The sequence below is a fragment of the Mustela putorius genome, unplaced genomic scaffold (assembly GCF_011764305.1).
Source record: "Mustela putorius furo isolate JIRA1106 unplaced genomic scaffold, ASM1176430v1.1 tig00000281_pilon_pilon_pilon, whole genome shotgun sequence".
In the NCBI taxonomy this organism is placed as follows: domain Eukaryota; kingdom Metazoa; phylum Chordata; class Mammalia; order Carnivora; family Mustelidae; genus Mustela; species Mustela putorius.
Window position 1 is genome coordinate 30,894,692 of NW_025421343.1, and position 27,593 is coordinate 30,922,284.

At 41.5% G+C, this 27,593-nt stretch overlaps 1 protein-coding gene across 7 annotated transcripts in view; it reads left to right on the forward strand.

Moving 5' to 3' along the window:
- ASXL2 (ASXL transcriptional regulator 2) overlaps positions 1–26,986 on the forward strand; it is a 132,245-nt gene extending 105,259 nt beyond the window's left edge. For all 7 annotated transcript variants that reach the window (XM_013052986.2, XM_004745947.3, XM_004745948.3 and 4 more), the window contains 5 exons: positions 2,340–2,503; positions 6,458–6,554; positions 8,715–8,820; positions 11,440–12,154; positions 15,759–26,986. In XM_013052986.2, coding sequence (XP_012908440.2) covers positions 2,340–2,503; positions 6,458–6,554; positions 8,715–8,820; positions 11,440–12,154; positions 15,759–18,236 — 3,560 coding nt within the window. In that variant the 3' untranslated portion in view covers positions 18,237–26,986. The remainder of the gene's footprint in view (positions 1–2,339; positions 2,504–6,457; positions 6,555–8,714; positions 8,821–11,439; positions 12,155–15,758) is intronic.
- The last annotated feature ends 607 nt before the right edge of the window (positions 26,987–27,593 follow it).

Below are 27,593 nucleotides of genomic sequence, written 5' to 3' on the forward strand. Positions count from 1 at the left end.
TTCGAATTCCTGCACTCTAACTTAGCAGTACAATTTTGGGCAAGTTACCAGGTCTGAGCCTCATTTTCTTGATCTGTGAAATGTACAGTAGTAGCGTCTCACTTCCTAGGGTTATGTGAAAAATAAGTGAGTGAACACCTATCAGTGTTTAGAATAATGCCTGGCACTAGTGAAGCTTCTAGAAGTGTTTAGTGCTGCTGTTACTGATCATTATGTGGAATTTACTGAGACCTGATTGTTTTCATTCCTGATTATTTTATCCCCATTTTTACAGTCACATGCTTTATTTCTTTAATCATTTCATTCTGCACTGTTCAGTATTTTATGTTTGACAGTTTCAGTGGTAGCAGTACTTTTAGGACTCAACCTTTTATTTTTGGTTTCTATTGACTCTGTCATGGTAGAATGTCTGGTGGTTTGTCACGGCAGTCTCTGTGTGAGATAGTGCTGGATTTTAATTTGTAAGATCCTATGGGCCTAACTTAAGGGAATTCCTTTCCTCTTAGGAGAGATTACTTTTGTTTCACCTTCAACCAGGAGCAGAGGTTATCCACATCCAGGATTGTGTAGCTTTGTGCATGTATTTCTAAACGTGAAATTTCTGGATCTTCGATTCCTTGCAATTAAATTTTTCCATCTGTTATAAATTTTCTTCCAGTAAGATTATATTAATTTGGGACACATCAGCAGTATTTGACAATTGTCTCTGCTTTTTCTGTGTGTAGCTTTGTCATTATATTGCAGTATCTGCCATTTTGATAGACAAAAGTGTTCATTGGTTTAATGGGCATTTAAAAAAATTTGGGGGGCTTGGGTGGCTCAGTGAGTTAAAGCCTCTGCCTTCGACTCATGTCATGATCTTAGGGTCCTGGAATCGAGCCCTGCATTGGGCTCTCTGCACAGTGGGGAGCCTGCTTCTCCCCCTACCCACTCTGCCTGCCTTTCTGTGTACTTGTGATCTCTGTCTGTCGAATAAATAAATAAAATCCTCAAAAAAAAAAAAATAATAATACCGTAGGATTTGTTTATGGTTAGCCAACTATTAATTACCTGTGCTCATTTTTCTCATGGTAATATTTCTTTTCCATGTTGATTTATAGATGCCCGTAAACTTTTTAAAAAATTATCTACCAGTCTGTTTATTAATTTAAAGTGAGCTCTATGCTCAGTGTGGGGCTTGAACTCAACAACCCAGAGATGAAGAATCGCATGTTCTACCAACTAAGTCAGCCAGGCACCCCATGTGGATGCACATTTATTAATTTATTTTTTAAATTTTTATTTATTTATTTGAGAGAGAGGCAGAAAGAGAGAGTGTACAAGCCACGGTGGGGTGGGGGAAGCACAGAGGGAGAGGGAAAAGCAGACCTCCCACTGAGCAGAGAGTGCATGTGGAGCTCTGACCTAGGACTTTGAGATCATGACCTGAGCTGAAGACAGACACTTAACCTACTGAACCACCCAGGCGCCCCTAGATGCATTTATTTATTTATTTATTTATTTAGTTAGTTAGTTAGTTGACAGATAACAAGTAGGCAGAGAGGCAGGCTGAGAGAGAGAGGGGAGGAAGCAGGCACCCTGCTGAGCAGAGAGCCCAGTGCGGGGCTGGATCCCAGGACCCCTGAGATCATGACTTGAGCCGAAGGCAGAGGCTTTAACCCACTGAACCACCCAGGCACCCCTAGATGCACTTTTAATATGAAGAATTGTAAAGTTTTGTCAGGATTTGCAAATGTTTTTGGCAAGTTAGTCTTTTGTTTATAATATTTTTTGTCATGACTGTAACCTTTTGATAGTGACCAGGTTTCTTGAAACCACTAAGCTCTACAGTTACAACATTTCTAGGTAATCAGAATTAAAATTGATGAAAAAATTCTGATGGCAAAGGAAAAGGGATCTCAGGATGATATACATAGATTTGAATTTTTCTGTATTTCTTTTTTTAAATATTTTTATTTACTTATTTGACAGACAGAGATCACAAGTAGGCAGAGGGGCAGGCAGAGAGAGAGGAGGAAGCAGGCTCCCTTCTGAGCAGAGCCTGATGTTGGACTGGATCCCAGGACCCTGAGATCATGACCTGAGCCGGAGGCAGAGGCCCTAACCCACTGAGCTACCCAGGCGCCTCTGGATTTCTTTTGATAATTTTGTGTATGTGTCATGCCTTGCTTTTGTTCGTCTTAGAAGAAATTTCTAAAACCCTTTTAAGTGTTCCTTCTTCACAGTGTGATATTTAAAGTAGTTACAATTGTGATTTTTTTGCACTGCAGTGTAAGCTATACTTAAAATAGAAAGGAATGTAAAGGAGACCCAAATGATTCTTTCCCCCTGTTTTGTAGGGCAAATGAAAAGGACTAAATGTGCTGAAATTGATGTTGAGACCCCAGACTCCATTCTGGTGAATACAAACCTTCGGGCGCTGATCAACAAGCACACCTTTTCCGTCCTTCCTGGAGACTGCCAGCAGCGACTTCTTCTACTGCTTCCAGAGGTGGATCGACAGGTGTGTTATTTTCACGCATAAGCAGTTCTCAGAAACCCTTCTGAAGCTTTCTTCACATCCCCTTTAGCACTCCTTAAAACTTTTAAAATAGCTTTTTATATATACTTATAAAGAAGTGGCATCAAATGTGCTAAAACAAGAAATAAGAACATTTTTAAGTATTCGTAATAGTTTTGCCCTGTAAGTCTTAGAAAGAAAAAAAACTCTTATCAGAATGTCAAGATCATGGAATAAACTTTATGTAGCTATCATATTAGAAAGTGAGGTATTCAATGAATACAGTCGAAGAGGAAGAGTTGTCTTGCCTAAGACCTTGAACAAGGATTTTTTGAATGGATTTTTTCTAAGAGAGTAAGAATGTTAATTATTTCATTCTTTTGTTAGATTTTTTAATAAACAAAAACATTTATTGCCTTCATAATTGAGAACTTTCAAAACCGAATATAGTTCATACTCTTTAAAAAAAGATAGCTAGAAGAAATACCAAAGGTATTTGGTCTCTCTGGGTAGGGACCAGAGAGATTAAGAGTGGTCAGTAATAAGGTCAAGATCTGAGATTTTAGCTTTTATCAAGGAAAGAGTGACTAGCAAGTCACTCCCCCTTCTGATCATCTGTTTCCTCTCTACAAAAGGAAGATAGAATCATTATGATTTTCTGAGGTTTATTTAATTCTAAAGGTTTTTTTTTTTTTTAAAGATTTTATTTATTTATTTGACAGACAGAGATCACATATAGGCAGAGAGGCAGGCAGAGAGAAAGGAAGAAGCAGGCTCCCCAATAAGCAGAGAGCCCGATGCGGGGCTCGATCCCAGGACCCTGAGATCATGACCTGAGCCGAAGGCAGAGGCTTTAACCCACTGAGCCACCCAGGCGCCCCAGGTTTTTTTTTATTATTTCCAAACACGTACTCTGTGTGAAGTAACCTGATGGGCTCTCCCCTCATTTCCTAATCATTATAAAAACAAGATGAAAGAGAGGCATTTTCCCAAGTTAACAGTATGAAAACTAAATTTATACCCTGGTTTGTGGTAAGAGATTAAAGAAGAGTAAGGTATACAACTCATCTTAGCTAATTGTCTGTGTCAAAAATAAAATATTTCTAACTCAGAATATCATCTTTCTATTAAACTGTACTGATGTTAGTTTCAGTAGCGTAATGATGTGAGTCAGCACATAGGAAAGCAGGTTAGATTCCATTTCCCCGGAGACCAAGTAAGTCAGCTACACTACCAGCAGTGGGGTAAAGAAGAAAGTAGAGCTGCTCCTTCCCAGCTACTGCTTCTCCCTCCTTAAAACTTCCTGGGGGAAATTACAGCTTTGGGGATGCCCACCTTTTGGTTTGAACAAGTTAGGAGGCTGAGATTTCTGCAAAGTTTTTAAAGAACTTCTCATTGGGGTTTGCTCTCATCTTTTTTTAAAGGCTCAGGTTATTAGGTTGGGAATATGCTCGGACCTAACTAAAGGCCTATGAACTCTAGTGTAGGTTTCTTAGAATGGGCTTTTGACTAATGGCCCTTATCCTCTCTCAGAGGAAGGATTGCCACATAAAATTCTAGAATGAAAAGGGACTTTATAATTTATCTATTCAATTTCCCATGGAGTTCAGGCTGGTGGGAAGTTCTTAATAGGACATTACTTGGCCTTTTTTGAGTATGGTGAGAACACATGGTAATTTGAGAAACAACGTCCTTATGTCTAGAAGTATGGAGCTCCAGTCAACTTCACTGTCCGATGCAAACAGCTGTAGCTGTTGAAATGGACTGACTTATGATGGAGTAACTTGCTCGTTTCTGGACCATTCAAGCAGAGGTCCCCTGTTCTTACAGGGGAAACTGTCACCCCTCTTCCCACTTTCTAGAGAACAAGTCAGCGGTCAGCAAACTTGGGCCAGTTTTAGTCCACTGCCTGTTTTTGTGAATAAAGTTTTATCGACATATGGTCACTGGCGTTAGTTTACATGTGGCATAGAGCTGTGTTCGTGCAGCAGTGGCATATGTGAAGTAGTGGCAGCAGAGGGCCTATGTCCTTTCAGAGCCTCAAATACTTGCAGTTGCTCCTTTGACAGGCAAAGTTCACCAGTTTCTGCTCTAGAGCTGGGCGGGAGTAGGGGTGGGGGCAGATAATGTGGGCCCTGATAGGTATAGAACGTGAGGCTGGTGGGGAAGTTCCTCAGTTGCTAGGATGTCCCAGTAGTTACTTAAATTTTCTCTGAAAAAATTGTTTTTGACTTACGGGTTACATTTAAATTTTTAATCTACCTAGGATTTTTTTTTTTTTTTTGTATTGCTCTGAAATCAGGGTTCAACTGTATTTTCTGCTTATTAATAGCCTCTTGTTTCACCACTACGTATTTGATACAGCCATCTTTTTCTCACAGTTCGAAATCCCATCTTCATTATGTATTCTGTTCAGTTATAAGCAGTGTGTGTTTATCATACTCTCTCATCTTCCACTTGTTTCTTTGTTCCTTCAAGTGTTAGTAATAAGACTTTCAACTGCAGTGGCTTCGTATGTGGTATGTTTAATAATTGGAAAGGTGGTTTTTCTTGTTTTTTCCTTATGAACTTGAAAATCATTTTGTTAATGACAGCTCTGCATAGAGGTTCTGATTGGAATGTCGATATTAACTGTGGGGAGAAGGGCAATTTTACTCAACTTTTCTGTCTAAATCTTTTTTAGATCTGTGTTTTATGTCCTTAAATAAGATTTATGGTTCTAAACCATGATAGGAAATCTAAAATCTTGAATAGAAAGAGTCTTAAAACCTTTTGGCAAGATACCACAAATCAAGTCTCTAGGCAGATAAATGAGAGAAAGTATTTTTTGCGGATGTGACAGTTTTACTATGAATAGTATGTAAGGGATCCTCACAAATTGATAATAAAAATAAGTAGCCTTAAAAAAAATAAGTAGCCTTTTGGAAAAATATACATAATGATAAGCATTTCACAAGATGGCAAATCTAAATATTTAATAAATATGCAAAAAGGTGAACAAAACTCCAGTAGTCAAGATAAAGGAAATTTTTACCATTTTTTAAACCCATTAGAATGGCAGAAATTAAAGAGTCGCATTAATATATATTGTTCACAGGACAAAGAGTACACTCTTATATTTCAGATAGAAATATGAATTGTTGTAGCCTTTTTGGAAAATAATCTAACAATACCTAGTTATAGACACAGATATTTCGTTGCTTTTAGAGTTTATTCCACAGAAGTAAAAGCTCTAGTGTATTCATCTTTGCCAGAATGCTTACTGCAGCTTGGTTGATTATGGGAAAGTACTGGAAACAAGGTGTGTGTTTATGATTACGAAACTGGAGGATGAATTGAGGTGCGTGCCTACAGTGAAACATGTTCGGCTGTTACGAAGGAGCGAACACTCTGCCAGTCGACTTGGAGAGACTTCCCCAGTGTGTTACGTGAGAAAAAGAAGATTCAAAGCTTGGTCACAGTTTTATAAGAGAAATAATAAACCTCCCAGGGAGAAACCTTCTTACATGTAGATTTATTTGTTTGCAGATGATTCTTTGAGTATACTTTTTTTTTTTTTTAAGATTTTATTTATTTGAGAGAGAGAGAGCATGAGAAAGGGAAGGGTCAGAGGGAGAAGCAGACTCCCTGCCGAGCAGGCAGACTGATGCGGGACTAGATTCCGGGATTCCAGGATCATGACCTGAGCCAAAGGCAGTTGCTTAACCAACTGAGCCACCCAGGCACCCCAATTCTTTGAGTATACTTAATGGGGAATGGAATTGAAAGAAGGGATGAGAGGTAAACAGGAAAGAAATTTATTAGAAAATGTGATACATTAAGTATCCAGGATGATATACTCAGGTTTCTATAAAATTAAATGTATATACATTCTTCTCTAAAATTAAAGAAAGTACAATTCCACATGGTATATTTGGCTTTCTTTGTAAGCTTCTCTTGGCTTGTTCTTTGTCTCAGGTTGGTCCAGATGGTCTGATGAAGTTAAATGGCTCAGCCCTTAACAATGAGTTCTTCACTTCAGCAGCCCAAGGCTGGAAGGAAAGACTCTCAGAAGGTAAATGTTCAAACTTTGTGCCTCCTAGAGTGTGTATGTACTTGGAGCTACTATGAGGGCATGTTGGCACCTCTGTGCCTCGGCGAGTTTTTGAGCAATTTTAGTGGGCTAAGGACAGGATGTTTCCGTAGCATAGAACTAGCTATCCTGTGTGGAACCATATACTAACTTTTGTCTGGATCCTATGTAACCAGGTCTAGCTCCAGGTGGAGTCTAGCAATGTTTCTTCAAGAATTCAAAGTCACCTTTGAATTTAGGGAAACTAAAAAAATAGATTTTTAGTCTCTCTTCCTAAAGATTTTGATTCAGATTTAATTCTAGGTGAATGCCTAGGAATTGAAATTTTAATAAGCAGAGTACAGAATTAGAGTTACAGTGTTCTCTTATGTTTGTTTTTCAGTACACGTGGAATACAAACTAACACTTGGAAGGTCACATGAAGGTGTACCAAGACATAGCCTAAAACAACTGTGAGAAGCTTTAAAATGAATACACTTGTAAGGAGAGCATTAGGAATGCTACTCCTTGCTGACATTTTGTCCGATCAGTAGCATTTAGAGTTACTTGACCAACTGATTAACCTCTGTATTGTTGACTGCAATGTTGATGTTTGCCTTCCTGTGGTTTTTGGGCAGGGTGGGGAGAAGCAATTCTGTGTAGAGATGCTTTCTCACTGATTACTCTGGTCCTGTCTCTTAAAGATTTCCTTGAGCAAAGACCACTTTTTTTTTTTCCTGAACTGCAGTCACATAAACACTTTAAAACATACGCATTACTATTGCCTTTCTTTAAGAATAATTTGATGAAGGATTTTTGCCCTGCCTAACTCCCCATTTTTTGTCTGTTTGTTTGTTTCGTTTGTTTTGTTTTTGAGAGAAAGAGAGACCAAACAGTAGTAAGAGGGAGGGAGACAGAGGGACAGAAAGAATCTTAAGCAGGCTCTAGGCTCAATGCAGAGCTGGAAGCAGGGCTTGATCTCTGGACGCTAAGATCATGACCTTAGCCAAAATCAGGACTCACCCAGGCGCTCGCGCCCCCTGGTTCCCCCACCACCCAGTTTTTTAAAGTCGGTAATGTCATCAGTGGTACTTTGATTGTTATCAGTGTTTCTTTTTTTTCTCTTTTTCTTTTTCTTTTCTCTTTTTGCATATGAGCAGTCACTGTTGTGCCTAGTCATATGATCGTATTTTATGAGCAACAAAAACTTTGAACACTGTACACATGTGAACAGAAGTCAGTATGTTTTATTCCTCATTCTCTCGTATACAGTAGACTCCCTGAAAAAGTAGTTCTGGGTTAGATTCTGACAGGCAAAGTCCTCTTTTCTACTCCCGTGCCCAGGACTATGTCCTTCAACACTTTTCCTCTCTATTCTTTTAACCTGAAGAAACCTAAACTTGAACACTACCATTTCTATCTATTTTTCCTTGACGTCCTGGGTATTAGAGTATAAAAAAGAGCAGGCTTTTTGAGCCGCAGTTTGAAGATGGCCTACCCAAGAGATTCAGGTGTCCTCTGCTGTCGGAGTGGGAGGGATGGAGGTAGATAGTGGTGTATGCAAGTAAATGTCATATTCAGAGCGGGGCGGTCATTGGCATGTTCAGTGCCTTATGCCAGGGCACTAGAATGGTATAGTTTCTAACTGAAAACTGACCACTCCCAGATAACTCCCTGCCGTTTTAGTGGAACCTCGGCTGCCTGGAAGCTGGGTCCTGGGTCACAGCTGTTCATTATGCAGTACGAGACAAAAGGCACAAAATACAACTTGCCTAAGGGAAGCAGAACTTTAAAATTACAGAATGCCCAATGGTATTATTTACTGAAACCATGTGACTCTTTAAGAAATGACAAATTCAAGGTTAGTGATAAATCTGTAGGGAGTATGATGTTTGGAGCAGGAGGGAGGTGCTGTAAGAGAAGCCCAGAGGAAAGACACAGGTGGCCTCAGCTGAGCACTGGCAGCTGCTCACGGTGGTGTGTAAGCACTGGATGTCCCCCAGTGGCTTCTAGGGGCTTCTTTCCAGTGAGAAATTGGGAGAAATTTCTCTAACTTACACATGATAGTATTCTGACTCCTGCACCAGTTTTTTACAAATATTTAAAAGTTTAAAAAAGCATATTTTTGTTGAATATCCTTTTTTTCCCTTTTTTACATTACAGGTGAGTTTACACCTGAGATGCAGGTGAGAATTCGCCAAGAGATTGAGAAGGAGAAAAAAGTAGAGCCATGGAAAGAACAATTCTTTGAAAGCTACTATGGTCAAAGGTAATACCAAGACAGGTTCTATAAACCAAATGTGAATTCCTACATATGTGTCACACAGTGTTTCATTTTAACTACCTTTGCAGAAATTCTAGTCCTCAATTTCCTTCTATTATTATACCAGGTTTTTTTCTTTTTTTAAAAAAAGATTTTATTTATTTATCTTACAGAGAGAGTGAGAGACAGAGACAGAGCATGAGGAGGGAGAAGGAGGCAGAGGGAGAGGGAGAAGCAGACTCCACACTGAGCAGGGCACCTGCCACGGGGCTTGATCCCAGGACCAGGGATCCCCTGGGATCGTGACCCGAGCCAAAGGCAGATGCTTAACCTGCGTATTTTTCTTCTTAACCAATTCTTCTTAACCAAGATATTTTTTTCTTTTTATGAATCACGGATGTACAAAATTGGGTTACTCTTGAAACGTTATTGTTGTGGGTGGGATGTTTCATTTAAAAAAAATTATTATCTCGAATTGGAGTCCCTTTCTTTGAATAGTCTGAATTGTTCTTCCAGTAAGTTTATAAGTTAAAAGAACACTGAAGTTTTTTTCTAATAGTTAATTATCCCACGAGATGGTAGTTCATCTAGAATCACCAAGGAGTTCTAGGAATCCCGTAATATGAACCATTATACCCAGGGCATCAATAAACAACCTCTTCTCTCTAGAAAGCACTCTGGCAGGTCTTCATAGCTGCATGAAGGTACAAACTCTGTTCTCAAGAGGATGATTTTCCTAATAAAATCTCAAGGGGATTTATTTTCCTAATAAAAAATCTAAGTAGGGGCACCTGGGCTGCTCAGTCAGTTAAGCTGCTGCCTTTGGCTCAGATCATGATCCCAGGGTGCTGGGATCAAGCCCCACATCGGGCTCTCTGCTCAGCAGGGAGCCTGCGTCCCCCCTCTCTCTCTGCCTGCTTCTCTGCCTACTTGTGTTCTCTCTGTCAAATAAATAAATAAAATCTTTAGAGAAAAATCTAACTAAAATGTTAATGGGGGCATTTAAATAGATGACAGTGGAGCTCCGTTGTTTGAGGTAGAATTGAACATCCAGAGAGTTACTGGTTTGTCTCCCTTGTCTTCTGCATACCTAATGGCAGACCTTAAGGACACTCTGTAACCACAGTTTGACAACTACTGGCTCTTTTTCTTATCTCCCAGTAGTTCATCGATCCCCTTTATGGTTACGTAGGAAGTGGTTCCTTTTGTGGTTAAGAGTCTCCCGTATGGGCTCGCCTGGCTGGCTAAGTTGGTAGAGTGTGCAACTCTTTTTTTTTTTTTTTAATATTTTATTTATTTATTTGACAGAGAGAGGCTTAGTAAGAGGGGTAACACAAACAGGGCGAGTGGGAGAGGGAGAAAGCAGGCCTCCTGCTGAGCAGGGAGCCTGACGCGGGGCTTGATCCCAGGATTCTGGGATCATGACCTTACCCAAAGGCAAACGCTTAATGACTGAGCCACTCGGACGCCCCTGAGTGTGCAACTCTTAATATTGGGATTATGTGTTTGAACCCCATGTTGGTCTTAAAAAAGAGTCTCATATATTGATATTTCTACACTCTTGGTATGAGTTTTGAGCCTTTCTACAGAAATGATAGTATTTCCATTAGACTCTTGTCACAGATGTCACTCCGTAGATATTGTACATTCCCTCCATAGGCAGATAGAGCATTGTAGCAGTTTTGGGGTCTTTCTGTTTTCATCTGTACCTCTTTTTGGCCAGCATTTACAGGAGGACTGTTTTTTGTTTTTGTTTGTTTTTGTTTTTGTTTGTTTTTTTGTTTTTGTCTATTTTTGTTGTTAGCCACTCTATCTCAGAGGTGCAGTACTGATCATTTGAAGTCACCAAAGAGGGTCTCCTGCCTTTGCCTGTTTAAACAATGTGCTAAAAGACTACAAGGGGTCTCTGATGACCTCTGCTGAGTAGCCTAATTCTAATGGGGCCACACTGTGGAAGTCCCAGTTTACTATCACTCCTAGGACAGCTCAGAGTCATTGGTCTCAGCATTATGGAACTATACTAAGTGAAGTGTAATTGGGCGTCCAGAAATCCCAGAGTTCAAATTTTCAACCTCTGGAAAACATTGACAGCCACCTCCTCCTGTCTCCTCAGGGGCCCGTAGACTTCTTGGGCCGTCCTTTCTGCAGGTGCTACAGAGCAGAGTTGATGAGGGGGCGTGGGTCTCGGCCTTCTTTCACTTCCTTCGTGGGTAGTCTGTGACGCTTGCCTCTAGACGTGGTAGCCCCTTTTATAAGCATAAATAATAATGACAATTAATAGTATCAAGCTTTAATATGTGCTAGGTACTGTTCTAAGTACTTTATATGCATTAATTTAATCACACCAATAATACAAAGTAATGAACCTCAGTATATGATGAGGAAACTGAGATACAAAAGACTAGTGACTGACTTAATGTCACATGTGTGTATCAGAGCCCGGTTTTGCCTCCAAACACTTGAGATCCAGAGCTTCACTAATCATAATCGTAATAATGGTGATGATATATGAGGAAAAGCTACTCTGTGTCAGGGTTTCTTCCAGGCATTGCCATATACTATTATCTCCTAATACTAAACATGGGCCATTTCTCAACTAGGATATTTTTTTCTTCCACCTTTTAGTTCTGGTTTGAGCCTTGAGGATTCAAAGAAATTGACAGCCTCACCCAGCGATCTCAAAGTAAAGAAAACCCCAGCTGAGCAACCAAAATCCATGCTTCCATCAGAGGCCTCGCCTGTCAGTGTTGTCCCAGGAATTCCCCAGTTAGGGTCAAAAGAAGAAGTGGTGCAAATGCCATCCCCAGTAAGAAAAGAAGAGCACGAAAGCCAAGATATGGTGCAACCAAACCCCAAATCCACAGAGCCCCTGCTTCCCTCAGCAAGCAATACGCAAGAGCTTAGCAGCGTTCTCCCCATCCAGTGCCCAAAGGATGACAGTTTCTTGGAGCAGAAGCCAGTTGCCTCTGCTGAACAGGAGTCTGAGAAAGAGAATCATCTCACCACAGCTCCTAGTTACAACAAAGATGAAGGCCAAGAAGCTTTAATTACGTCCCCAAACAAACCCAAGAGTCCCGGGGTGGAAAAACCGGTAATGAAGCCCATGGCAGAAACTGGTTCACAGGAGATCGCAGCAAAAGACCCTCCATCGGCCCCTGTTGATCACAGCCCAGAAAGCCTCAAGAGGAAGTCTTGCATCCAAGAAGAGGGCCCCGTGAGCTGGGAGAAGAGGCCACGTGTCACGGAGAATCGCCAGCACCAGCAGCCATTTCAAGTCTCGCCACAGCCCTTTCTCAGTAGAGGGGACAGGATCCAGGTGCGAAGAGTACCACCTCTCAAGGTAAGAGAGAGGGAAGGATTGAAAAAGAGAAAGTGTCTGAACACTAAGTTTCTGGTCTTACTTAATACCAAGTCATTCGTGGTATTTTTAACACAGAAGCAGTTGTATATATTTGATAAACACGTAACTGCGTTCTTACATGAACAAAATTATGACTAAAGAGGCATTTAGAACTGCATTCCTACAGATCTTTATTAGTGTTTTGGTAGTAAGGAAAGTTCCTGGATATCTAACTAACGTGGACCACCTCCACCCATCCTCCTGGCTGGCCACTCTTAAGATAGTTGTGGACATTATTCTGTCTCATGTGACAAAACAAGAAATATAATAATAAACAGAAGGAAGCCCTTGGTGTGATCAAGAGATCTTTGTAGCAAGAGCCATGACATTTTAAGTGTACCTTGGTCCTTTTCTTATTGCCATAACTGATTGGATGTTCTTTGGCTCTAGAACTACCTTTAGTTCCCCCCTCTTAAAGAAAACCTGTGTGGCTGCTGTTACTTGAGGGACATCAGTAAGGTAGACTAGCCTTCCTAAGCTCTGCTGCTAAGGCTTTGTCCCTGACTTTCATGTTAGCATTCTGTTGCTACTTAGCAAATATTTCACATTCATAAAGCGGTATCCTTATCTAAGTATACAAGAGTGCATCTAACCAGTAGTGAGCCCTTTAAAGCCCAAACATATTTTTACTTCTGACCTAAAGGTTTACTAATACTTGGGCTTGTGCTTAAGGTCAGTTTGCAGTTCATTTTTTCACTTAGTAAATAGTATATATTAATAAGTTTTTATTAGTGGTGTTTATTAATACTGTTGTGTCTACTGTCGGCCCAGACATTGGGTTCATTCACGTTAGAAATATAAATAGAAAAAAAAGCCACATAGAAATACTTTTTCCCTCTTTTTTATTTAACTTAGATGAACCAAAGCTAGTTCCATCAGATAATATTCCTTAGAGACATTCAGTTGCTAGTACTTGACCCATTTAATTTACTATCTCTTTTTCTCTCGTGTTGCTTCTTAATTACTAACTGTATGACGTTCTCATTACTTTTTAATTTTAAGATTTATGCACTTAGGAATCTCCCTTTTTAAAAAAAAAAAAATGTTTGCCACTTTTCCACCATTAACATACTTTGCATGCTTTGCCAGAGATTGTGATTTTTTAATGAAAATCACTTTACAATTCTTTTATCCCCCACTCTTCCTGTTACAAAAATATTAGAAACCTTTCTGTAATGAGTGTCAGTCAGAACTTCTGTGTGGACCTGATTGTTGAATCACATTTCAGGTCTTACTTAATATACATGATACTGTGAGATGTGTCATTTCTCTTTCCTCATCTTTATAGAGACTGACTTACATCTGCTTGGTCTGCTTCCCTAATCCAGAGAGGCTCCACACTGAAAATTAAAGTCCACCATGACGTGTTATTGTTACTCAGTTTTTTCCCTTTCTTTTGTTTTCTTCTTCTTCCTTATACCCTCCACCCCCCTGCAGAATACTTTTTACCAGAAGTTGCTTTAATAACTCTTCCCCTTAGACCTGTATCTCAAATTCCACTTTCTTTGTTTCTTTTTTTTTCTTTTTAAAGATTTTATTTATTAGACAAAAAGAAGAGACACAGCGAGAGAGGGAACACAAGCAGGGGGAGTGGGAGAGGGAGAAGCAGGCTTCCTGCAGAGCAGGGATCTCAATGTAGGACTCAATCCCAGGACCCTGGGATGGTGACCTGAGGCAAAGGCAGATGCTTAGTCATCTGAGCCACCCAGGCACCCCATCAAATCCTACTACGTTCTTAGACAAAACTTACTGTAATTTATAACAGAGCAAAATCTTCTAACCAAAACTTAAGTAGAAAAATAAAATCTTATTACAAATGTTATACGTGTGTATATATGTTATATACATGCATATGTATGCACTTACATGTTATAACATGGATGTCTGTACCATAATACGTATAGAGAGATGGAAAACGGTGTTTCCTATTTGGTATGCATCTGTTCTATTTTATTAAGATTTTGTTTATTTATTTGAGAGAAAGAGCGAGGGAGAGCTAACAAGTGGGAATGGGAGCCGGGCTGGGGGGTGGTGGGGGAGAGGGAGAAGCAGGTTCTCCAGGGAGCAGGGAACCCAACGTGGGGATCCATCCCATGACTCTGAGATCATGACCCGGGCTGAAGGCAGGGACTTAACCAACTGAGCCACTCAGGCGCCCCATCTTTTCAGGATACATGAAGAAAATCGACCTTGCTTTATCAGGGTGGGGCTTCTTGTTTATTTGTTACCAATGCCCAGACAACATAAACAGGTTGTAGAGCTATCTACAGGAGACATTACCAAGGGGCAACATTTGCTTCTTTCCCTCTGTTGGTAGCTTCTGAAATACTGTGCAGTTAGATGTAAAAGCGATTCAGTGCTAAGAGAGTAGGTACGTGTCCTGATGTGAGATGTGTGGACTGTGACAGCTGTGACATGATCCCATAGCTCTGACTTCTGCGTGACAGAGAATCTGTTTCTCAGAACTACTGACCTTTTGAGAAATGGATATTGCAAATAATGAAAAATTTTTAGTGACTTTATTATTCTTAACTTAAGGACTTCCGGAAGGATGACATGCATTTTCTTAGAGCCCTTTGGCTTAAATTTTTTTTTTTTTTTTTAAATTAAATGCCCTGTAACATCTGTCACAGTTATTTGCTCCTTTAAATTCTAACAACTTACTAGAAGAGTCCAGGCTTTGATGCATTCTCATTTAAGTCTGATAGCTTCCAAAGTATTGTTTCAGACAGGAGTCAGATTCCTTTCAGCTACAGTATTTTATGCTGTGAAAATCAGTGGTTTCAAACTCGGTGATGTAGCAAAGTTTCCCAGGAAGTGTTTCAGAAGTGGATATTTTCTCTAGAGTTCTAATTTGTCAGTTTTGGGAGAGGACCCAGAGCACATTTATTTTTAAACAGCTCCCCAAGTAAGTATAAAGGCAGCCACGGGTGAAAATGACTGTGGCGAACATTATATACGTTCTGTCTATACTCCCTTCGTCTGGATGGACAGAGTGGGGTACATCTGTGGATCCCACATGTCTACCTTCCGGTGCTATCTAGACACCTCTGTCATTGAGCTAACTCGGCTTCTCTGGTTAAGTGTGCATGTGTGGATGTGCATAGAGCAGAAGAGAGCAAGAATTTTCCTCGCAGCTTAGCAGGAGAGCTAAGAAGAAAAAGACAGTGGTGCAGTGCTGTATGCTGCCTCTCTCACGCACGCATGCGAAAGTGCAAATACCCTGGGAGGTCTGAACCTTAAGTAATAAGCTGTCGTGAGTAGCAATGCCAGGAGGAGGGAGTTGTGTTGAGAAAAGAGGCATAGGGATTCGGGGTGGGGAGGGTGTCGAGGGACGAGAGGCTTTGGCCCCAGGAGAGGAGGTGGAAGGACCCTAGGGGCACAGTCGCGTTGCTGTCTCCACTCTGAGGTCTCTCGGCCATGGACCTCCCATTTGCGTCACTGGTGTGCAGTGGTCACTGGAACAATTTAAGTGTTCTGGAAGTTGTGTTTTTCTTGTCGATGAAAACTAAGCTCCGGGTTTTTATCTCCCTCCTCCTTTCAGATCCCGGTCTCCAGAATCTCCCCCATGCCTTTTCCTACATCGCAGGTCTCTCCCAGGGCTCGTTTTCCAGTCTCCATCACTAGTCCTAACAGAACAGGAGCCAGAACTCTCGCAGACATCAAAGCAAAAGCCCAGCTGGTCAAAGCACAGAGGGCTGCCGCCGCCGCCGCCGCTGCCGCCGCCGCTGCCGCCGCCGCCGTTGGAGGGACCATTCCGGGACCTGGCCCCGGGGGCGGACAAGGTCCAGGAGAGGGAGGTGACAGGAAAACTGCTGGAGGAGGGAGTCCAGACTCAGACAGAGGCTGCAAACCTGGAAAGGGCCCCACACTGGAATTGGCAGGAACTGGAAGCAGGGGAGGTACGAGAGAGCTTTTACCCTGTGGTCCAGAGTCTCAGCCCCAGTCTGAGACCAAGAGCCCAGACCAGGCACAGCCTCCTCGTGTCTCTGGAGCACAACTACAGCAAGCCCCCTCAGGGCCTCCAGCAGCTGCCGGTGGAGGAGCGCGCGCAAGCGTCCCCTCTCCAGCCCGCACTGACGCCCCCCCAGCAGCTGTAGGGCAGCTGACGAACGAACGGCTGAATCCCCTGGGGGCAGCGGCCGCGGTGGCCTCTCTCACCTACCTGCAAGCTCCCGGGACCTGCCTGCAGGAGACCGCGCCCTCTGCGCCCACAGAGCCTGCTCTCCGCTCAGGTGCCTCACCTGTTCGTTTTGTGGCCGATGGCACCGTCGAGCCCAGTGCAGGTTCTGGTAGGAATGTGCCAGACCCTTCGGCCTCAGCAGAGACATCTGCTGGCGCTTCAGCAGCTGTGCCTCCCTCTCCTTTAACATCTTTATTGACCGCAGCCACTTTAGAAAAGCTTCCTGTACCCCAGGTCAGTGTAAGTGTAGCACCGACGGGATCGGCTCCATCCTCGAGCACTTTGCCAGTAGCTTCTAGCCTTAAAACTCCAGGAACGTCTTCAAATTTGAATGGACCCCTGTCAAGGCCAAGCTCTAGTATCCCTGCGAATAACCCTTTGGTCACTCAGCTGCTTCAGGGCAAGGATGTTCCCATGGAGCAAATTCTGCCTAAACCTCTCACCAAAGTTGAAATGAAAACGGTTCCACTGGCCACGAAAGAGGAGCCGGGGGCAGCAGTGTTCACAGGCAGTGGCGCCGCCGAAAACAACAGCAGAGAGGAAGGTAGCGAGAGGCAGTGCCTCCCGGCGCTGCAGCAGCTGGGTAAAGCCTTGCCAAGTACGCAGCTCCCCCAGGTTCCAAGACCCCTGCAGCTCTTTTCAGGTAAGGACCTGAGGGACTCTAGCATCGACGCACACCAGTACCAGGAAGGCCTCAGCAAAGCTACCCAAGATCAGATCCTTCAGACTCTCATCCAGAGGGTTCGGAGGCAGAACGTTCTCCCATTTGTGCAGCCCTCCCAGTTCAACTTCACTCACTCAGGTTTCCCGTTAGAAGACATCTCCACAAGCCAGAGGTTCATGCTGGGTTTTGCTGGCAGAAGGACGTCGAAGCCTGCCATGGCAGGTCACTACTTACTTAACATTTCCACCTATGGCCGGGGTTCAGAGAGCTTGAGGAGGACCCATTCTGTAAACCCCGAAGACCGTTTGTGTCTAAGTAGCCCCACAGAGGCCTTGAAAATGGGATACACCGACTGTAAAAATGCCGCCGGAGATAGCAGCAGCGGCAAAGATGATACCGACGAGGAAAGTTCTGGTGACGAGCAAGAAGCCATCATGGTGAAGGAGGAACCCCAGGCTGCCCAGGGTCCTGGCAAGTGTGAAGCAAGTTCGGGAACCCACAGCAGAGAAGCCCTCTCCGCCAGTGATTGTTTGGCAAAAAAGAACGTGAAGGCGGAGACACCTGTGCACGAGCAGACCACATTAAGCAAGGAGAATTACCTGTTCACGAGGGGCCAGACATTTGATGAAAAGACGCTAGCCAGAGATTTTATTCAGGCCGCCCAGAAACAGATGGCCCATGCGGTGAGAGGCAAGACGATGCGTAGCAGCCCTGAGCTTTTCAGTTCGACTGCCCTTCCTCCGACCGCAGACAGTCCTACCCATCAGCCTCTCCTCCTCCCGCCGCTGCAGACCCCGAAGCTGTACGGAAGCCCCAGCCAGATCGGGCCAAGCTACAGAGGCATGATCAATGTCTCCACCTCGTCTGACATGGACCATAACTCGGCTGTCCCGGGGATGCCGGACTGTAGCCAGGTGGCCAGCAACGTAGGCGATGTCATGTCCTTTTCGGTGACTGTCACTACCATCCCTGCTAGCCAAGCGATGAATCCCAGCAGCCATGGCCAGTCCATTCCGGTTCAGGCCTTTTCAGAAGAGAACAGCATAGAGGACACACCTTCGAAATGTTACTGCCGATTGAAAGCCATGATCATGTGCAAGGGGTGTGGAGCGTTCTGCCACGACGATTGCATTGGCCCCTCGAAACTTTGTGTCTCTTGCCTTGTCGTTCGGTAACAAGACTAGAAAGAGGATACCTGGGGAGGAGGCAGGGAGGGAAGGATTGATGAGATGTGGGGTCTTTTGCGTCCTTTCGGAATCACAGAAATAAATAAGTAGGTTTCAGTTGTCTTAAGAGACAAATGTTACTTAATCAGGAATACAGAGTACAGATCTTACATTGTAGAGGAAGAGCACCTTGTATAGTAAGTCTAGGTCAAGCAAGACTTCGTGAATTTGTGACAAGTTTGCACTTACGAAATCATGTAAATATGTCACATTTTGTTTTAACATTGTTTTCCCAAGTGTTTAGGTAATGATGTATTTGAATTCAGATTTATGTTCTGCTTCACGTGACTCTGAGAAAAGTTTAATGCCATGCATGGTTAAAGGAAGCGGTCTCTCTTCTCTCCCTTTCCTAAGAGGCCAGGGAAAGGAAGGAATGAAGAAATGGTCTGGAGAAATGACCATTCAAGCTGATTATGTCATGTCGGGCTGACTGCAGGCTTTACATAAGATTATTCAGCCTTGGCGGGATTTGGATTCAGGGTTTACTCCATCCCTTTACCTTAAACAGAACCTCTTAAGTTCAAATTTTTGATACTGTTTTAATTTTACAGGTAGTAATTCAGACTCTGAAAGCTCTTGACCTGGTTCTTGGCTTCCACAAACGAGTACTGTCGCCAAGCTCTCTGCTGGCAATTCATGTCCCCCACAAGAATTGAGGGTGCCCCGCCCTCAAGGCCCCCTGCCCTGCCCTGAGAACGTGAATGTGGCCCAGGATGGGTATGCACCCCCACACCCTGGCCCCTGCTGTTAGCGGGGCCTGTGCGGGGCAGCAGTTCTAGCAGTAACATCCAGGAACTCAGTCACGGGCGCTTACAAACGCGGGGGTGGTGGGAGGCATGCTAGGAGAGCAGGAGCAAAGAGTGTTAGGGACAGGGTGATTTGAACTGTGCGTTTGGTTGGGCAGGGCCTCAAAAAGTGCAGAAACTGAACATAAAGAATTTCGGAAAACGATTTTAACACTAGAAGCAAGGTAGCCTCTCTCTTCCTCTTCTTGCCCAACCCTGTTCCCTCACGGTCTGTAGTCCAATGTTGTGCAGAGGGGAAAGCGCCTTGTTGCCACATTTGCCTGTTCTGTTAAGCCTGTTTTGACCTCCCAGGCATCTGAGGAGTGATCTTACTAGATACTACTTTGAACACAATGTGTGTGTGTACGTACACACACACACAAACACACATACACACACACAGAGTAAAAGTTAGACACTTCTGCTGTTCTAAAAAACATATCCTCTGTTTTAGATTACTGCTGTCTATGCACTAGGAATCTCTAATGTAAAGGGCTTCAGTAAATGGTTAAGGGAACATCTAGAAAGGAAGAGAAATTAACTCCAAAGTTTGTTGCTTGTTTTTGTTGGTTCTTTTTGGTTTTCCTTTGTTGTTTTTTAAATCTTGTCGCCAGTGACTGAAGAGTTTTTGAGAACATACATTTAGGTCCTGGTTAAAGAACATTAAAATGAATCTACAGTTTACCACAATTCGGTATTGAAGAATTGGGTATTGCATTGTGCATCATTTGCATATTGATTTCAAGTTTCCCGATTTCAAGTGTGTAAAGTAAGAATATTACTGCAGCCTAGTATACTTACGGCTGTGCTTAGTGTTCAGGATGTGATACTTACCAAGTGCAGAACAGTGTAAATTTACTAAGTCACATTCCAGATTAGGAGAAAGTAGACAGTAATGCTCTTTGCTCGCCCCGTTCTGTTCCCCATTCTTCCCCTGTATGCTTTTAATACTTTTGAACCCCATAAGAAACCTATTTGACTGTTTTCAGTTTTTGCTTCTGTTATTTTTTGTGGCTCAAGGCAAATACGAGATTATTTGTTCTAGTTTTAGCCAAGACAATAGGATGTCCTCCTTAACTTCCCTTTTTCTTCCAGCACACACATAGCTAAAAAATACGAAGGCTCCAAGGATCCTGGGATAAGGAGTAAGTTCTTTAGCCACGATCCAGTAAGAAAGAAACATGGTTCGGTTCCCCAAACTTTCAGTACTCGGGGTAGATCCAAGGGCAGGGGCGAAAAGGACCTATTATTGCTGGTTAAAACTCTCCACGCTCAGCTTCTTCACTCCCCACGCCAGTGCCAGGCCTGAGGGCTGGTCTTTGTGCTGGAAGTGCCTGAGTATTTCAGAACTGACTCCGTGCTCAATGTGAATTACCAATTCGGATTGATCAAAGTGAACTTTCTTCTTTACACCTTTCCTGTCACAGGAAGCCTCTCCTCCGCAGTTCCTCTAATCTGCGGTTGGACAGACTGACCAGGAGAGGAGGAGAGGGATCAGGGATTTTCACGTCCATTAGGAGAGCAAACCGTATCGTGCCTCTTCTTCTTGACCAGGCTCTTGCAGATCGGTCCTAAGCATTATTTTTCCCCAGATTCTCTTAACAACTAATACTCAGCTAATAAAATACTTGCATTTGTGAATGTCCCTAAAACAGGATTTGTCAGCTACACTGCCTCAATCTTGACCGAATGAGAGACTGGTTCTCTAGGGTTGGTAGTAAATTGAATACAACCTGTTTGTCTGTGTCACAACAGTGGTTTCAGGTAGAAGATCATTCATTCTCAGAGCTGAGCAGAAAAACAACAGCAGCAATCCAAACACGTTAACAGTCTGGCCCTTTTGAAAATGAAGCAGTAGAAACAAGAAAAATCTTCATATGATTGAGAGCATGGTACACCGGTATCTTTAAAGCAGTTTTTTTGTCTTAGGTTTTCGGAGTTGCTCTACCTTTCAGCTCAATCCGAAAGGTTGCTAATAAATGCTGAGCTTTTTTTTTTTTTTTTTTTTTTTTTAAATGGCATTTAGTTGCACTATTTCCAGTGACTAGTCAGGTATTATGCCTGATGCTTATGCCTCCAGGGTATGCTTTTCGAGCCTGAGCCTTCCGCTACCTTCCATTGTAGGTCACCCTGGGGAGATAGCATTAACAATAACTATGTCATCTCAGTCTTAATGACTGTTCTGAGTTGTCTACTAGTAGAGAAGGCTCCCTGAATCTGAAAAAAAGAAAAATTTTGATAAAAATTCTCCATCCTGTTAAACAACCTGGGGTGGTTTGCCCTACTATTCCTTAACCCCCGTGCTCAAGACGCCGAGACTATCCTTGGTATCCCCTGTAACATTTCTAAGAATAAGATCTGGCAAATGGGACATTTTTCTTGGAGAAGGGGAAGTATATTTGCATGGGCTGGCAAGGCACCCAGCTGTAGGGGTTTTAGGAATTATCTCATTCACATAGCCAAAGGAAGACCTCCTTGCCTTCCCGGGGAGGGTGTATAAATCCATACATACTGATAACTGGACAGTTACCATCCTAATCGTTTATTACTGCCTTTCTCCGCCTTAGAGCCCTTAAAAAACTCTTGGGTGAAATGATTTGTTATAATGAGGGGGGTCTTCTCTGGTCATTACGCCACTATTTATTTCTAGAACTCTTTATCAGTGAGCAGTGCCAGGGTTTCTCTGGGACCTAGAGGTTGCTTTTCATAGCACGGAGGGAGAAGTCCCCGTTGCATTGCAGCAACGGGCTAAGTAAATACTTGGCCAACGGTAGTTTTCAGCTCAATTTATAGAATAGTCCAAAGAGACTGAGAAACATGATGATGGGCAGGGATCTTTTCCTACCATGTTTCAATACCTACGTACCTATTGAAAGGGAACAATAGGTAAAACATTTCCTAAAGTTGAAGTAAGAGCTTCATAGATTCTTGGTTACTTTATTTTTTTTAATGCTTTACATTTGATACAACTATTAAAGATCAATTTTAAAAATAGCTTTCCAGTAATATATTTTAAGTAATATATATTTTAATATCTATGTAAAAAGTGACAGTGGAAGACTTCGATTTCTCATATATGGTATGTTTATGTAGGACCTCACTGTTAAGGCACAAATTATTACAAAGGAAGTTACTCTAAAGACACTCAGATTATTTCCAAAAAAATGCAATAAGGGGAATAGTTTTGGAGTTTATTTTTTATTTTAAAAGAAAATCGACTTATTTACCACAAGCTATTTTTTTTCCTTCTGGCTTATAAGGTTTGTACAGACTGGTTTGGTAAATGCTAAACTTTTGTGTCTTTTGCCTTTTTAAAGGAATTGTTAACATTGGAATTGAGGGTATGTACAGAGAAGTTGGTGTCAACACCATTTAAAAAGTCATATTTTTTCACAGATATAGAAAAATCATTTTACATAAGAATTTTAAGTATTTGCAATAAATATATGTATATAGATTGTATGTATTCATATATTCTTATTTTTCATTTTATTATTAAGTAAAAGATAATTAAAGTGAAAATAAAAACCTTGGAGTTTTTGGTGAATCTTGAGGTCTGACACCCATCTGAGAGCGGGGCGGGAAGGGCTCTCAGCCGTTGCCTTATATTTCCGTTGGAAGATTACTGCAGATTGTCCCGAAGAGTAAAATGAGAGATTCGGTGATAAACAGTTCAGGGTAGCACATTTCTTTCAGAACTCTAGTAAAAATATTAAATCTGCCTAATCTGTCTGTCTCTGTTTTCACCCTTCAACTGTTCCGTCTCTTAACCATGGGATGTTATTGGGAACTTCAAAAACAAATACAAAAACATGGTGCGTGCATTTTTTTTTTTTTAATGTGCCCAGTATTTGCTTCTAAAACAAAGAATGGTTAAGAAAATATCTCAGGGGTAAAGATGGGTTTTTCTTTCTCAACAGTGGTTAATAATTCCTTAGCAAACATTCACTGCCACCAGCTTCCAGGTGTAGGAGTATGTGAAGAAACAATGTCATGAAGACCATCGAAAACTTGTTTTCTGTTTCCCAGTTCTTCTCTTAGAAGTGAGTTTCTTAACCAGTTCTATATCCTTCCTGATTGGTCCAGAGAGGGAGTTTCTTAACAAGTTTAGGGCTTTTCCTGATTGATCCGGAAAGCTAGAAGAGCTAGGAGAACTTGGATTTTGATCTCACTAGTGTCATAAAGGGAATTTATGCAAACAAGGACTGAGCCAGGTACTAAGAAGGCTTAATTCCCCTTAGTCCTCATACCTACAGATAGCCTGGATCCTGCTGTTCAAGAGAATTTTGTGGTTGCAAAAACTTGGTTTTCGGATATAATTGAAGGAGCAGAATGGTACCTAGATAGTCTTTGGTCACAAAGGTATCTAGCCCATTCTTTAAAAATGAATATAGACTGGATGAAATAAAAAATGTCAGAATTTCATGAATGTATCTTAGTGACCCATGAAACTGACTTTTTGTTCTAGTTCCCTAGTTCTCCCCATAATCGCTCAGCTGTGATTATTTTCACTGATAAAAAGAGCATATTTTGGAAATTAATAAGGATACAAGAATGCTGTTTAAAAGATCGCCTTGTTATTTTTCAAAAATTGAAATTTCAAACATTGTTGCCCAAAGACATTGAAGATCGTTTACCAGTCCAAGAGAACAGCATTCTAAATCTTTGCTGAAAATATGCTTTTTCTAAAGGAGAATTCTTATGTCTCAGGGAACATCTGCATCCATGTAATTCCCATATATAATAGGAGTGAAAGTGATAATATTTAAATGTGTGTGAACCAGCCCATTATGGCCGTTTCCAGACATATACTCCCCTACCCCCAGCTTGGCGTTTCTTGTAGATATTTGTAATTATTTAAATGGGCCTCCTACCTCATCAGAAGTGAAATTCATATTCAGGTTAATGACCTAGGGGCCTAAATGTATAGTTAGTTGATCTGCAGTTGAATGAAAGAATGATCTACTAGAACACAACTTCAACTGGACTCCCCAGTCATCCGTTATTTACATCACAGTCCAGAGAGCTGTGTTCGATGATTTGACACTACTTGACCACAAGTGGTTTTAAGAAATAGGATTTTTACATAATGTTTTTTAGCTGGTTTTGTGTACAAATCATGTTATTCACTAGCTCACATAATTCTGGGAGCACCTACTATGTGGTAAGCACTGTACTAAGGTTCGGGTTCTGCAGGGGTAAACAAGCAGCCATATGAATTGTAAAAGGTATTCCTAACAAGGTAGAGGCCATACAGCATGTGTCTAGTTTGGGGCTCAAGGGGTACTGTGTGCTGCCTGTTTCCCAAGCAAATTGAAGGAAATTGAAGTGTAAATGAGTTATTGAAGGGAAGCGTTTGAGGCCGTGGATGAAACACTGACAAAACATGAAGTAAGTTAAGGAAAGGCATTGCCCCTAGTGAAATAACAATGTGGACTGAAGATCCGTGTTAATAAAATTTACCTTTTCTGAAAACAATCACTGGAAGATGTAGAATTTTTTTTTTTTTTAATTTATTTGACAGAGATCACAAGTAGGCAGAGAGGCAGGCAGAGAGAGAGAGGAGGAAGCAGGCTTCCCACAGAGCCAAGAGCCCAATGCTGGGCTCCGTCCCAGGACCCTGGGATCATGACCCGAGCCCAAGGCAGAGGCTTTAACCCATTGAGCCACCCAGACGCCCCTGGAAGATGTAGAATTCTTAATAGAAACTTCAAGAAATTTCTTAGTAACGTCTCAGTTGAAGAGAATCCCTTTCAATTAATCTGGTCAGTGCGTCCGGGAAGATACTAAAGATGATAGTAACTAACCCTTTCTAATAACCATTAGATAAATAATGCAGCATGCTTGTCACTGATGTTCAAACTGAAAGGAAACTAAAGGGAATTGAAACTTAACCTTGATTTTTATCTTGTACTCTGTTGAGAAGTGTATCCCTTCATTTTATATTGTTAAAGAGATGTTGCATCCGTGTTTTTTTCTCCATAATGGATAAAATTAGTGTACAGAGTTTTATTCTAATACTGTAGAATTGGCTCCCCCACCCCATCTCTAATCACAGAACTTGAATTACAAGAAACTTCAACAGGACCCTACCCCTTTTTTAGTGGCCTAAATTCCCAGTTCTTCCTTTGAGAATTTCTAGTTAAAAAAAAAAAAAAAAAAAGTTTTTAAAGGATAAATCGTTGTATTTTGTTAGTCCTTATTCTTGAATTTTCCTTACCATTTATTGTTGACTTAGGTTGTTGGATTTGTAAGTCAAATTCTACACGCCAAAATAGCCATATTCACCTTTCAGTCAAAGAGGTATTTGGCGAAGTCCACCGTGAAATGCCTCAGCTTTGTCCAGGAAGTAGCACAGTGGGTATCCTGTATTTTCCTAATACTTGTTGACCTTACACAGAAGATTGGTTTTTTTTCTATCAAGACTGTTTAAGGAATCTCTATACCTCCTTGGAGCTTTCAGTCTTACCTGTTGAAGGGCATCCCTAGAAAGACTTCCTTGTAACAGGAAGGAGGGACTGGGTCTGGAGGGGGGAGCCAGAGATGACCAGGCTGTGGAGATGGGCTATGACCAGACAGCTAGTTCTCCTGAAGAATAACTTCCACAATGTTCCTGTTCTTCTAACTCAAAAGAGGCTAAAGGGAAATTAAAAACCTGCTGATTCCCATCTTGGCTACAAAACCCAGAAAATGCCTAAGGGAGAAGAAAGGTAAACCCAAGATTGGATTTAAAATAGGTTTAAATAAACTTTCAATTATTCTTAACTTACTCTTTTACGACAATTTTGTAAGGTTTTAGGTTCACATAATGTTAAATTGCCATGATTAGAACATTGATTTGAGACGTTTTATGTGTTAAGTGATGGTTTTCTATTGAATTATCCAGTGGCAGCTTTTGCTGCTGATCAGGATTTAGGGTTGGGCACGGGTTTCTGTTAAATAATGCCCACATTGCTCATAAACACTATTAAGCCAACTTGAGTCAACACTTAATTTTAATAATTTCAATCATGGATCCTCTTCTTAAATATTTAAAATTTAATCCAATAAGAAAGAAATGCATTAAATTTTATCAAAATATTTGAAGATACTTTAGAACTATTATTTTACACAGCCTATTTCCTTTCTATGGGAAGTGTGGTACAAAAAAGCTTTACTTTTTTGCTTGCTTTCCAAAAGCCAGCGTCTGATGTTTTCAGATAGCTAAAGCTTGGGAATGATAGAGTTGGGCTGGCCCTAAGTCATCAATTCTCCTTTTAGGTTTTCTAGCAATAGCAATTTGAAGACACGGGTAGGGACCCCAGCTAAACCTGCATTAATCACTTAACACCAACTTAAAATTAATGAAACTCCCGCAGAGTCTCATATTTGGTTTCCCCTTTATTTTGTAAGGAGATAGACTCAGGGCTGGGAAGAAGCTGATAATTTGTTATTTGATAATAAACTACTGATTGAAGGACAAGTTCTTATTAAATTCACAAAACTCATAGAATCCATGAAAGATCTCGAGTACATGATTAATGAAACTTTAGACATTAAAACCTTTCTCTTAGTCCTAAGTGCTATGACCTGTTTTTTTTTTTTTAAACCATCGTAATCCTGTGACTCACTGCATCACACCCCAAAACTTTCACCAGCACCAAGAGAAATCAGAATGGAAGACATGACCTTAGGCTGGTCTTGCTCACTTTAAAATCTGTGCACACAGGCCTTAGCACTTTGACAGACAAAACTCTGCCTTTTAGCTCCCTCTCACTATCGTCTTTATTCCTCTCACTTCTAGACTGTTCCTTGTCTTGGTTGTATAAAACTACCTTCCTCAGAATTGAATGTATAATGTTTCTGCACATGGGCAAATTGTATTTTCTCCTAATGACTCATTTAAGTTGAATAAAGGCATACAGTTTTACTCTAGCGACCGTGCCTTCTCTTTTCCAAAGAAACCAGATACCATGTTGAATGACCTGTCTGTTGCTCCTTTGCTTGCACCTGATCGCACAATTATCCCTGGGTCCTGGCTCCATTTGGGTCCTACAGAAAGTGCCAGTCTCTAAGCAACACTCAAAGAGCCAAAAAGAAAGTGTTGTGCAGTTTAAGGATAACAAGGAGACCTATACTACAAAGTCACGGTAATCCCAGCAGGGTGGTGATGGCATGAAGACAGACGTACAGACCAAAGAAGTAGAATAGAAAATCCAGAAATAAGCCTTCACCTATATGATCAAGTGATTCCTGACAAGGGTGCCAAGACCAGTCAATGAGAAAAGGGCAGTCTTTTCGATAAATGTAGTTGGCAAAATTTAATATTCACATGCAAGAGAATGAAATCGGACCCTTACCCTATACCACATACAAAAATTAACTCAAAATTGATCTAAGACCTAAACATTGAAAGCTAAAAATATAAAAAACCTTAGAAGAAAATTAGGAAAGCTTCATAATTTGATCTGACAGTGATTCCTGGCATTTGCCAAAAATACAGGCAATGAAAGAAAAAACAGAAATGGGGTTTCCTTAAAAA